At 38.6% G+C, this 13,884-nt stretch overlaps 1 protein-coding gene across 1 annotated transcript in view; it reads left to right on the top strand.

The window, feature by feature from the left end:
• ODAD2 (outer dynein arm docking complex subunit 2) overlaps positions 1 to 13,884 on the top strand; it is a gene marked incomplete at both ends in the record, with an annotated part of 128,600 nt that overhangs the window by 49,517 nt on the left and 65,199 nt on the right. The window contains 4 exons of the mRNA XM_084254063.1: positions 900 to 1,142; positions 1,481 to 1,591; positions 4,045 to 4,199; positions 4,839 to 5,081. Of these exons, the coding sequence (XP_084110189.1) occupies positions 900 to 1,142; positions 1,481 to 1,591; positions 4,045 to 4,199; positions 4,839 to 5,081 (752 nt within the window). The remainder of the gene's footprint in view (positions 1 to 899; positions 1,143 to 1,480; positions 1,592 to 4,044; positions 4,200 to 4,838; positions 5,082 to 13,884) is intronic.

Genomic DNA, 13,884 nt, shown 5'->3' with positions numbered 1-13,884 from the left:
GTTAATATTAAAAAATGGTGGTGATTCTCACCTGCCGCTTTGGCCACACGACCACCTGCGCGCACAGCGCGGGGTCGGGGAGCGAGCACCTGCGCAGTGGACGCGACAGGTGGGTAACCCGGCCGGTGCGGTGACCTCGCTGGAGGGCCCTTCCTCAAGGGGACAGTCAGATGTGCAGACCCTTCTTCTCCTCACTGTGGCTTGTAAGGGGAACGATTGGACAAGAGCCTAGTGAGCTGAGACCAGTGAAGTAACTTGCAGCATGTGAAGGCGGGGGAGCGAGAGGGGGCAAGACAGGGGCGGGTGCTGTGGTGGTGGGAGATGTAGGGGGACTACACCTGAGGGGAGACGTCAAATACGGTACAGAAATGAACAACCATGTAAGAAAATAAAAACTTTTAATCAATTAGATGTAAAGGAAAATAAAAGGCAAGTCTCAAACATAGCTATCTAAAGGGAATTATATCCAAAATATATACAGAACACTTACAACTCGACAATACAGACAGAAACCCAATTAAACACGGGCGAAAGATTTAATCTCACTCACAAAAGAGAATGTAAAATGGCCAATAAGCTCATGAAAAGATGTTCGAAACCCCAAGTCATCAAGAAAATGCAAATGGAAAATATTAAGAAAGAAAATGTGGTCGTGGTGGCATTAAATTTCTAGTGAGGAGGAAAAGCAGCAGCTTCTGAATTTGGAGGGGGAGGGGCTCTGGGTTTTGGAGGGTTTCTTTGCTTCTTTGCATTTACTCACGGCTGCGAAGTAGAAAGTCAGTTTTGAAAAGCATTGTCATTTTCGACCGAGGTGAGTCTGGAGCAGCCGTGCAGCGTTTGCCGGGCGCCTTGTCTTACTTGGAGGGCCCCACGTCTGTCGCCCTTGTCTGTCCTTGCAGGTGGCCCTCCTGGACTTCAGGCAGAGTTCCACAGCCTCAGCGCAGTTCAGCCTCTACGAGACCAGGAACGTGGAGGTGGCCCGCTGCGGGGCGCTGGCCCTGTGGAGCTGCAGTAAGAGCTATGCCAACAAGGAGGCCATCCGCAAGGCGGGGGGCATCCCGCTGCTGGCGCGGCTGCTGAAGACGTCCCCGGAGAACATGCTGATCCCGGTGGTGGGGACCTTGCAAGAATGTGCATCCGAGGTGCCGGCACAAGCTCTGCTTCTCTTGCTTTCCTTTCCTTTGAGCTTTAGTCAAAAAGTAATTTTGAAGATTATCATGACTGCTAAGGATTTTTTTTTCCTCAAAAAACAAAAACAAAAAAACAAAACACCTATCAGAGAACAAACTAATAGATCATTATATTGCTTCCCGTGTGATACATTTTTGAAAATTATGGTTAAATCCTCATTGTTACATCACTATGTTTAGCTTGGACGATGTTGTTTATTTACTGTCTGTTCAGTTTCATTATTGATACATGTGAATAGATTCTTGTGTTCGCATTATAAGCGCAGAAATATGTACACTTGTGCTCCTAGGAAAGCTACCGAGCTGTAATCAAGGCAGAAAAGATCATTGAAAATCTAGTCAAGAACCTCAATAGCGAGAACGAGGAGCTGCAGGAGCACTGTGCCATGGCTATCTACCAGGTAAGGGGGCGCTGGGCGTTTGGGGTGGATTCCAGTGGAATCCTTTCTTGAGGTCTCATTCTTGGGGAGGAGGTTATGGAATCTGCATTTTTTTTAAAGATTGATTTATTTGTACAAGAGCTGGGGTACAGGCCAGAGGCGTGGGAGGGTGAGACAGAGACAGAGCAGGGAGCAGAACAGGCAGACTGACTGAAACACCCTGCTGAGGGGAGCAGCGGGCGAGTGAGTCAGGAGAGGTCTGCCGCGCCATGTGGGTATCTCCCTGGTGGGCCAGGAATCAAACCCACACTGCAGAGGTTGAGGACAGCTCCACAGCACGGTGCTCAACCAGCTGCACCACCAGGGAGGCCCTGGGATCTGCATTTTGACAGGTTCCCTGAGGATTTTCCTGTACACAGAGGTATAAGAGCCACTGTGCTGTGTTAGTAGCAGACACCCTATATGTCAGTGAGAAAACTGCTTCACATCTGATCATTGACATTTCTTGAAGACACTTCCAGAGCTTGTTTGCTAAAGCTGTTCCCTTAGTGGGAAATAGCTAAATATGGATGTGGTGTCTCTGTACTGCTTTTCATGATCCTGTTCCAATCTAGTGATCTCAGGAAATCTGTTTCCTACCAGGACAAGATGGGTGAAGGAGTGTGTGTGTGTTGGTGATGTGTGTGTTCCTCTTTTATCTTTTTTTTTTTAAAGATTTGTTTATTCATACAGGAGCTGGGGTACAGGCCAGAGGTGTGGGGGGTGAGAGAATTCACCAGAGACAGAGTGGGGAATAGAACAGGCAGACTGACTGACATACACTGCTGAGGGGAGCAGCGGGCGAGTCAGGAGAGGTCTGCTGTGCCATGTGGGTTGCTCCCTGGCTGGCCTGGCAATCGAACTCATGCTGCAGTGGCTGCCAATAGCTTCATAGTTTGCGTTTTAACCCCTTGCGCCACCAGGGAGGCCCTCCTCTTTTATCTTTTTATGATTTTGCTTCTTCTAATCTTCACTAACTTTTCATGGGATCTAAAGTTCATAATATGCAGAAAACAGATTAGAATGATAAAAGAGAAGCAACAATAGCTTTGACAAACTAGTATATGACTGGTTACTGGCCACACCAGCTTTTCCCTAACCAGAGGTTTCCTGAAGGAATGCACTTTAAAACATGCCAAGTGAGAGAATGTGCCTCCAAAAAGGTAGAGTCAGAGAAGGGGTTATGTCAGCAGAGGACTGTATTAAATTTTCTTGGGTTGTCATAACAAAACACCACGCAGGTGTTAACAATAGAAATTTATTTCCTCTCAGCTCTGGAGGCTGGAAGCCCAAGATCAAGGTGCTGACAGAGTTGTTTCCCTCTGAGACCTCTCTCCTTGGCTTGAGCATGAATGTCTTCATGTCCGTGTGCTTTCCCCGCTTCGCCCTCACGTGGTGCTTCCTCTGGGTCCTAATAGCCTCTCCTTGTAAAGGCACCAGTGATGTTGGAGTAGAGTCCATTTCAGTGACCTCATCTGACCTTTATTACCTCTTTAGACATCTCATCTTTGAATAGTGTCATCACATTCTGAGGTTTGGGGGTTAGAACTTCAACATCAGAATTTTGAGGGGTCACATGGCTCATAACAAGGATATATATAACCTCGACTTGCATACATGTCTGTATGAGTAACCATTAAGAGTAAGTAAGAAATAGAGTTTAATTTTTGAAAGTTGCTGCTAAACAAGAACCAAAAATTACACATAGACGATACCAATGGCAGGTGCCTTGTGGTTATCACAAGGATGATTTCTCTTAAAACCCTCCTGGATGGTGCATGACATGCATCTGCCACACATGGCCTCAGATACCAACCTGGCTTAGGAAAGAGTAAATCACATATGGAATTTATCTTTTAGCTCTATTACCCAGGAAGGATGATCGGCTGGGAACATCTATGCAGTGCATATTTATGTCGTAGGATACACAGACATGGATAAACATGTTTGAGTGTGTTCTTCGCTATTGACATTACCACTGTTCAGGGCACAGAGGCTACTGGGAAAATTGCTTGTAAGGGTCATTGAAGAGCCTGCTGAGCCCCTATCAACTCATCTATCTTCTCGAGTAAATTTCCCCAAGACTCTGAATTGCATCACTGCAAAAATCCCCCATCCATCATGTGAATTTCTGGGTTCCTTGCCTACCTCTTCCTCTGTCTCCATGGAAGCCTTGGCTACTTCAGGGTTGGTTTGGGAGAATTGCCAAGTATGTAGAAACTACTAGACATTGCCAAAATCATGTTAAGGGAAGAGACACATTGTCAGATAGCTGCCAGTATAGAGAAGAATTATATTTTACTTGGAGGATTGTTCAGAAAATGATACTCTCTGGAAGAAGCTTTATAGCTACTAGAATGGCAACCTCTTTAGCAATCACTGACAGCCTGACTTGCCTTGATCACTGACAGCCTCTGAATTGACTTTTTGTGTAGTGTGCTGAAGATGAGGAAACCCGGGACCTGGTTCGGATGCACGGGGGACTTAAAACTCTGGCCAGTCTGCTCAGTAACACTGACAATAAAGAAAGGCTGGCGGCTGTCACGGGGGCAATATGGAAGTGTTCCATCAGCAAAAAGAATGTGACCAAGTAAGAGAAAAGGTGTTCAATATTCAGTAATGAAAATACGACCATGGAAACACATTCATGTAATTTAATGCAATTTTAATACAGTCCATTCTAATGCTACTTCTGTAGTTTTCATAGCCGTACATTCTAGATTAAGTTGACAGAATTAAGAGATTCTCAGAAAGGAAACGGTCCTGCTTCCCATCCCACCTCTTACCAATGGTCAATTTCAAATATGATTTTATCAAATTTTAAAGTAATTCTATGCAAACTCTGTGACCATTTTATATTAATCTTCAAGTTGTCTCTTTATATATATTTTAGAGCTCACACAGTATCCTCCTTGATGTGATGATTTTCTTTAGCAAGACATTCACGTGTTCTTTCTATTTGGCATAAAATATGTTTGTTTTGCTTTGTTCTTGTAAAATTGTCTCTGAAATATGGAGTGGAAACCCTTAGCATAGTAGAATCCTTGCTCAACCTTCTCAGGAGAGGAATTATAATAGTATCAATATCATAAGGTTTTCATAGGGATTGAACGAGCATAGAGTAGAGACATATAATAGTTTTTTGTCTATTAACACGTCAGTTAACTTTATGACACAATAATACTGTTTTCTCTCCCCTCCCCTTCTCTTTTTCTTGTGATGAACTTAGGTTTCGGGAATACAAAGTCATTGAAACCCTGGTAGGACTTCTGACTGATCAGCCTGAAGAAGTTCTTGTGAATGTGGTCGGCGCCTTGGGAGAATGCTGCCAGGAGTTTGAAAACAGAGTCATTGTCCGGAGGTGTGGTGGCATCCAGCCGCTCGTCAACCTCCTTGTGGGTGTGAACCAAGCTCTTCTTGTCAATGTCACCAAAGCAGTTGGTGCTTGTGCTGTAGAACCTGAGAGCATGATGTAAGTTACCCAGGGGACAGAGATGTTTTGAATGTCGGGGGAAATGTGGGTTGTCCTGCCATAGTGTCATCACTTAGCATTGATGTGCCTGAATGGTGAAAAAGTAAGATATGTTTATATATGTGAAAGGCCTCAAGGTTACCAAATCAGAACACAGCCAGATGTTCTCTTAGATGGGGTGGACGGCTGAAATTGGGCATATTGGCAAGATTAAAATACCCAGTGACCAGTTTTCCTCGCAGAAACCTTAGTGCAATTAATACAGTTTTCCTCTGCCTCCTAGGGGAGAATTATCTGTGTCTTTGTCTGAGTTCCCAGGTAATTCTAGGTAGCTTTGCCATAGTACCTTTTTTGTTCCTCACTTCAGTTCTGCAAACTATGAACTGATGTGGAAGAAACAAAGGATTTTAAACTATGATCTTGGTCCTGAAGCAAATTATTGTCTAATTTGGAATAAAAGATTTACATGTGGTGCAATTTGAGAACAGTGCAAGATTCTATTATATAATATAAAGGGGGGAACTCATATGGGTTACATTTGTTGCTTTTGGGTTCTCCAGAGAATCAGAACCCAGCAGAATGAGCGTGTAGATCTATATATTTATATCTAGATATGCTGAGAGAGAGAGAGAGAGAGAGAGAGAGAGAGAGAGAGAGAGAGAGAGAGAGAGAGAATCACAGAGAGAGAGAGATTTTAAGGAATTTGATTCATGAAATTGTGGCAGCTTGAGGAGTCCAAATTCTGATGGAGCAGTCTGGCAGACAGGAAGCTCAGGTGTAAGTTGCAGTTTGAGTTTCAGAAGCAGTTGAATAAATTTTCATTCATTTTGTTTCTCAGGGAGTGTCATGTTTTAGTGACCTGCTGGCGGAACTCTTCTTGCCAGAGAGGTGGTCTGTTCTATAAGCTTTCAATGGATTGGATGAGGTTCACCCACATTATGGAGGGTAATCTGCTTTACATAATATCTACCAATTTAAATGTTCATCTCACCCAAAAAACACCTTCACAGGAATAGGTAGAATGTTTGACCAGTATCTGTGTCTCCCTTAGCCCAGTCAATTTGACACAAAATTAGCCAATACAAGTTCACCCTTTGTCAATTTGGCACTCGTACATGTATCTCCTTAAACCATCCTTAATCTATGAATGACACTGTAGTCCCCTTTAATTAGCCATTTTCCCTTTCTAAGGTTTCATTCACCAGTTAACCAACATCCCCAAAATATTACATACTATTAGATATTTTCAGGAAAAGAAAGTGGGGTGAGATGACATTCACATAACTTTTATTACAACATATTGTTATAATTGTTGTGTTCTATTGTTGTTAATCTTACTATGCTTAATTTACAAATTAAAATTTATCATAGGTGAATATATATTAGAGGAAAAAATAGTGTAGACAGAGTTTGGTACTATCTCTGTTTCGGGTTCTTCTGGGTGTCTTGGATTGTATTGCCATGGATAAGGGGGGGCTATGCTATCTAGGTCATACCTCTGCTACCACTATATAGCTGTCCTTTGTGTGACAGAGGTTGCCAAGTCTTCGGTGATGCTTACTCTTCTCCATGATATCCTGTAACTTAAATACTATGATGAAAAGCTTAACATTTTTTTATCTTCTTTTTAAAATTTTATTTTTTTTATTGAGGCATATATTAAACCATATAGGTTTAATAATATATGGTTTAATTAAACCATATAGGTTTTTTATTGAGTCATATATTAAAACCATATAGGTTCACACCTCCTCAGATGCATGTCACCACCCACCTCTACCACCACGGCATCCACTGTCCTCCATCATAGTCCACTGGGCTCTATTCACCCTTTGGTCCCCACTCTCCCCCTCCCCATGTCGTATAATTGATATGGGTAATAGTTATCGTATTGTTTTGTATTCTCTTTTAAATTTATTTTTGAGTTATCATTGGTTTGCATGACTGTATGATTCAGAGAAACAGGTTCACACCTCCTCAGATGTGCACCACACCTTACCCACCCCAGAACACCCATATCCTTTTATTATACACCACTGGGCCCCATCCCCGTTTTGTTCCTACCCCTACCATTCCCCTCTAGTAGCCTCAGTTCTGCAGGATTATTTCCAGATTTTGTCTTGGTTTAGTTTTATCAGGTCCTTTGTTTTGTTTCTCTATATTCCACATGAGTGAAATCATCCAGCATTTTTCTTTCTTCCTCTGATTTATTTCACTTAGCATAATCTCCAGTTCCAGTGATGATGTCACAAATGGCAGGAATATTATGAAACAACTTTATCTTACTGAGGTAACACTGGTTTGGTTTACACACTGTATCTGAATCAGAGGTATAGGAGCACACCTCTTCAGAGGCCTCTCCCGCACCACACCCATCACCAAGGCACCCATAGTGCTCCACCACAGTCCACTGGGCCCTCTACCCTTTGTTCTTCACCCTGCCCTTACCCTTCAGGTAGCCTTAATTCTACACACAGATTTCTAGAATTTGTTATTGGTTTGGTTTTGACCCTTTGTTTTGCTTTTCCAAACTCTACATATAAATGAAACCCTGTGACACTTGTCTTCCTCCTTCTAATGTATTCCACTTAGTCATGCCCTCTCCACCCCTGCTGGTGTGGTCACAAATAGCAAGAGTTCATCTTTTTTTTTTTTTAATCATTGAGTAGTATTCCATTTTGTATATATACCGTATCTTCTCTCTTTTTTAAAAAGATTCATTTATTTAGGCATACAAGAACTGGGATACAGGCCAGAGATGTGGGGGGTGAGAGGATTCACCAGAGACAGAGTGGGGAACAGAACAGGCAGACTGACTGAAATACACGGCAGAGGGGAGCAATGGGTGAGTCAGGAGAGGTCTGCTGTGCCATGTGGGTAGCTCCTTGGCCGGGGATTGAACTTGTGCTGTAGTGGCTGTGGATAGCTTCATAGGTTGTGTCTTAACTCCTTGTGCCACCAGAGAGGCCCTATACCACATTTTCTTAACCGCTCATTTGTCCTTGGGTACTGGGTTGTTTCCATCCTTGGCTATTATAAATAGTGCTGCAATAAATATAGGCGTGCATATATTCCATAGAATTACTGTTTTTGTATTTTTAGGTAGATACCTAGGAGTGAATTTGCTGGATCGTATAGTAGGCCTATTTCTAATATTTTGAGGAACCACCACACTGTTTGCCATAAGGGCCAGTCTACCAACTGTGTAAGAGGGTTCCTTTTTCTCCACAACCTCACCAATAATTATTGCTTCTGATCTTGTTGATATGGGCCATTGTCACAGGTGTGAGATAATATCTCATTGTGGTTTTGATTTACATTTCCCTGAGGATAAGTGGTGATGAATATTTGTTCATGTTCCTGTTGGCCGTATGTATGTCTTCTTTGCAGAAGTGTCCATTTAGTTCTTCTGCCCATTTTTTTGTTTGGGTTATTTCTTTTTCTTGAATTCTATGAGTTCTTTGTAGATCTTGGATATCAGCCCCTGGTCAGTTGTATGATGTACAAATATTTTTTGTTTCCATTCAGTAGGGTGTCTTTTTGTTTTATTGATAGTTTCTTTGGCTGCACAGAAGCTTTTTAGTTTGATGTAGTCCTATATGTTTATATACTTTTTGTTTCTCTTGAGGTTACATAAAAATCTTTAAAGATATCACTGCAGCTAATATCATGGAGTGTTTTGCCTGTTTCCTTCTATGTATTTTATGGTTTCAGGTCTTACATTCAAGTCTTTAATCCATTGTTGAGTTACTTTTTGTCTATGGGTTGAGTTACTTTTTGTCTTTTGAAAGAGAGTGTTTAAAGGAGAGAAAGTGATCAAAAGTGTCTAATTTTATGGCAAGGTTTCATAAGGTAAAACCGAATGTCTTTTTTTGTGTGACAAGGAGGTTGATGAATCCTTTTGTACTTGTGTATGTGATTTCCCCACAAATATATTTATAAATGCAGTAAAGCGGTTACAGAAAACACAGTTGTGGGTTTGGTGAGAATTCAAACAGCATTAGCATCATATTTTAGACATACTATTATTGATATATTTATTTATTGTATCTCTGTATTTATTTATTGTAAGTGACAAATGTCTCTCTCCTGTATAAATCTTAGGTAGTTCATAAGTTATAAACTTGTTTTAATGACTGATAGTTTCATGTTTTAGTGATTTGTTTATGACTGTGGCTAAAACTTAGATTTCATATCACATTAAAGTTATATATTCATAGCATAGTTTTATCAACTTTGTGCATTTTCAATTCTCATATATTTTTCATGAAGAAGAAGAAGGATCTTCATAATGGTTTGCCTACTGAATTAAAAGTTATTTCTTAAGAAAACTTATTTCATAAAATGATTAACTCTCAGAATCTTAGAACACTGCTTTTCAGTGGGATAAATTATTTCATATTAATTATATGGCTCCTAGGTTCTGAAATGGAGTAACAAGCACCCTGATATTTTAAATTCATGAAAAAATGGGTTTAATATTGCTGGATTTTCTTTTCTTGTTGAACTTTTAGTGTCTATTTAATATGTACAGAATTCATCTGGAGGTAATTTGACCTTCAAGTATATAAAATAAAACCAACATTGCAATAAGCCATTAACACTTGTGTTTTGGGGAATGTAATTTTCTAATAAATACTATAAAACTCCAAACAAATTAAAAATATTGAAGCTAAGAACTTAAGAAATATCTGTGATTGTTTTTCCACACCTCAGGCTCTTTGCTTTTTTGAATTTCTCTTTAAATTCTATTTTAAAGTAACAGTTGACTTACAGAAACATTGCAAAAAAGAGAGAGCAGAGTACAGAATCCCCATATACCTTTCACCTACCTCCCCTTAGTCTTAACTTCCTACTAGCTATAGTGAAACTATAAAAACTTCCTTTGTTTAAGTCTAGTTCTTTGACTTTGAAGAGTGTATTAAAGTTTTCTTCATATGCATTTTGTACGTTTCTGTTCAGTTCATTCCTAAGTATTTAATCTTCATTGTTGAGGGTTTAAAAATTCCCCCTACCTTTATATCCTTTATCTGATTGTCATCTCTATGAAAACTACTCACTTTGTATATTTGGGTGTTAATTTGTGTGTTAATTTGTGGAACTCTCCTTATTTGAGTTCATTTTATTATTAATTCTCTAGGTTGACACATTATGACCTATGGGCTAAATTCTGCTTTTGTAAGTAAAGTTTTATTAGAACATAGTTATATTTGCTCATTTATATTATAGTCTTTGGCTGCTAAGTTCCATTGGCAGAGTGTAATAGCGGCAACAGAGACTTAATGACCCACAAAGACCATGTTCTTTACTATCTGGCCCTTTATAGAAAACTTAACTGAATTGTGCTCCAGGATATTCCAAAATTTTATTTCTTCTATATACATCCTTCTTCCTTAAATTGATTTTATCTTCTCTGATTTTATTAGTTAAGTCTCTAGTACACTATTAGTAGTGATGTTAAGCCTCTACCTATTTCTGCCGTTAGTGAAAATTCCTCTGTTAAGTAAAACAATGTCTTAAGGATGAAAATGTGCATATATATTACCATATTTTAGAAATCTCTTAATTTCTTACTTATTGACATTAGTTTTCTGACACATCATGTGATTTTAAAGTGTTTTGTTTTTAAAAATCAGAAACAGGGCTTCCCTGGTGGCTCAAGGGGTTAAGCGCAGCACTGTGAAGCTCTCTGCAGCCTCTGTAGCATGAGTCCTGGTCCACCAGGGAGCTACCCACATGGCGCAGCAGAACTCTCCTGTCTTGCCCGCTGCTCCCCTCAGCAGTATATTTCAGTCAGTCTGCCTGTTCTGTTCCCCACTCTGTTTCTGGTGAATCCTCTCACCCTGCTCCTGACACCTCTGGCTTGTACCCCAGTTCTTATATGCATACATAAATAAATCTTTAAAAAATATCAAAAATAGGTATTGTCAAAGATTTTTTAAACATTTATGGAGAATATGCTCCATATTCTCCTTTATGATTTTTCTGTCTTTCAATATAATGGATGATATTAATGAGCTTCCAAACATCATATCAAGCTTGTATTCTTGGAATAACTTTCATTTGGTCACAGTACACTTTTTCCAAGTGTGTTGTAGGATTCAAGTTGCTAATCTTATTTAATGTATTTAAATAATATTCATGGGATTGTTCTGTAGATTTTTATTTTTAAAAAAGGTTGCTACATCAGTCTAGGTAAAAACGTTATACCTCCTGCTTTAAAAAGGAATTAAAGAGTTGTCTGTCATTGCAATACTCTGGAATAATATACAATGAAATCACCTAAATTTTAAGGATTTAATAGAAATCTAAACTGCAAACAGAGGAGCCAACTGTGACATTTTTTTCCCCTAGTTCTTCTGTGGAAACTGATTTATTTATACTTTTTACTCTAATGGGCTCAATTTTGGCTATCTACTTTTCCTTAAAAAATGTTCATTTAGGTTATCAAATTTATTTGAATGGTAGTTTACAAAATAATGCTTTATGATTTTTAAATTTTGCTTTTTTACAATGGTTATTTATCCATTGCCATTTTTAAATTTGGTGTATGTGAGCTCCTGTTTTTTCTCTAATCATAGCATCTCAGTTTCTTTATTTTGACTTTTTTTCTTGAAAAAGTTATGAACTAGATGTTTTGCTTTTATTTTCTGTTTCATAAATATCTTCTATGTTTATTAATTCCTTATTGATTTCTTTTTTATTTTTATTTATTTATTTTTAATTGCTGGAGAATAGTAGTTGCTTTATTTATTTTTTTTTTTAGATTTATTTATTTATTTATACAAGCACTGGGTACAGTCAGAAGCACGGGAGGGTGAGAGAATTCACCAGAGACAGAGTGGGGAACAGAACAGACAGAGTGACGAAATACACTGTTGAGGGGAGCAGCAGGCGAGTCAAGAGAGGTCTGCTGCACCATGTGCGTTGGCTCCCTGGCTGCTGCAGTGGCTGGTGATAGCTTTACAGCGCTAAGACTTTAACAAACCCTGTGCCACCAGAGATGCCTTTCCCTTTATTTTTTAAAAATAATAATGAAGTAATTTTTTTGTGAGTTTTCCTTTGAGACTGCTTTAAATGTTCCTTGTAGATTCTGATATAAAGTGTGTTCCTTATTATTTTTTAGGAATTCCTGAATTCAGTTTGCTTTAGTGCTTTAGTGTTCACTGTTTGTTTAGTGTTTTAGTGTTTAGAGGTGTTTAAAGGAATTTTTTTTAATTCCACAAGGAAGAATCTGTTTATTTTTTCGTTTTTATCAGATCTTTCTTATTATTTTAGTCAAACTCTATTGATTGTTTTATTTCTTTGTTATGGAAATTATTGATGTTTGCTTTATCAACTAATATAAAGCAAATTTTTGTGAAGTTTTGAATGAAGCTGTATTCCCTATCAGAAGTGTGTAGAGTCTGATGTATATGCTTAACTCTACTTTATTATGTTACCTAGGTCTTCAGTGGCTATTATTTTTTGTACACTTGATCTGTATTATACTGAAGACGATGTGTTAAAAATCTTTTTTTATTAGTGTGCCATCTATGTCTTCATAATTTTCATGTAATTTTCGCTTCTTATAGGTGTTCTGTTATCTGGTCCCTCAGTCATTTGAGTGGTGGCTATATTCCAAGTGCTATTCCTTGTGATGATTTCCTTCAATCCATTGTCCTTTTGTACAAAATCCCTGGCATACATGATCAAAATATGCTAAAATCCTAATGTCCTATGTTAATAATACTTCAAAGGAACCTTTAAATATAAAGGCCAGCTTTCAAATTTCAGTGTCTGCTTATGAGTTAAATTTCATGTTCTTTAGAAGATAATCAAAAAGAGGTACTTATATTAACATTCTGTGAATGCCCAGGATTCTAAGAAATTTTATATAATAATTTACCTAAATAATGTACTAATTCCCTACAATTTATACTATAAAATATTTTCTTTCTACACATTGTAAAATAAACATTTCCTGAACTGATTGTTATGTGGTCTAGTGTTATGTAATCATGTAATGAAAGACTTTTTAATAAAACATATACACAAGGATAGAATTAAAACTTACCATGGAATCTGTAACTCTAAATTTCCTGTCTTCTGTGGTTTAAACACAATATGTTGCATTTATTAGGTTTTTTTTTTCCCTTAACTTTTACTTTGTGTTTATTTGTTCTTTCTGAAAAGAGGGAAAAAGTAGAGCTATGCTTGTTTGTATGCAGAAGAGATTTAATCTCTTTGTGGCTGCCCAGATATTTCTTTTGCCATAGAGCTAGTTTTTCTGACTTTTCAGGGTTTATGCAAGACACAAAGCATAATGTATGTTTTGCATGTTTGTGTCAGTAAGGACCTTTTCATTCCTTCCACATTTCCTTTTTAGTTATTCATTTTACATCTGCATATGTTTTAAAACATGTGGATTTAACTGAGATACCAGAATGCCAAATGAAACATAATTATGTGAATCATTTAATCTTCTGGATCTTAGTTTTCTTAGGGATTTTTAAGTTGAGGATTATATGAATTTTATTCTCCTCATTATATGTCTCATCCAGCCAGTTGTGATATGTGCTAAGCTCAATAGCTGAACAAATGGGCCATTCAGTACTTTTTCTTGTGGGTGTATGCATGTGTTGATGAAGCTGAAACACATTTATTAAAATTTTAACTAGTGAACTATAATAATACACATTAAGAAAAGTGTATAGGGCCTCCCTGGTGGCGCAGGCGGTTGAGCGCCACACTGTGAAGCTGTCCACAGCCTCTGCAGCGCGGGTTCGATCCAGGCCAGCCAGCGAGAATCCCACGTGGTGTG

This window comes from Talpa europaea (assembly GCF_964194135.1).
Source record: "Talpa europaea genome assembly, chromosome: 14".
NCBI lineage: Eukaryota > Metazoa > Chordata > Mammalia > Eulipotyphla > Talpidae > Talpa > Talpa europaea.
Note: the sequence above shows the minus strand (reverse complement) of the source record. Positions and strands in the feature narration are given on the sequence as shown.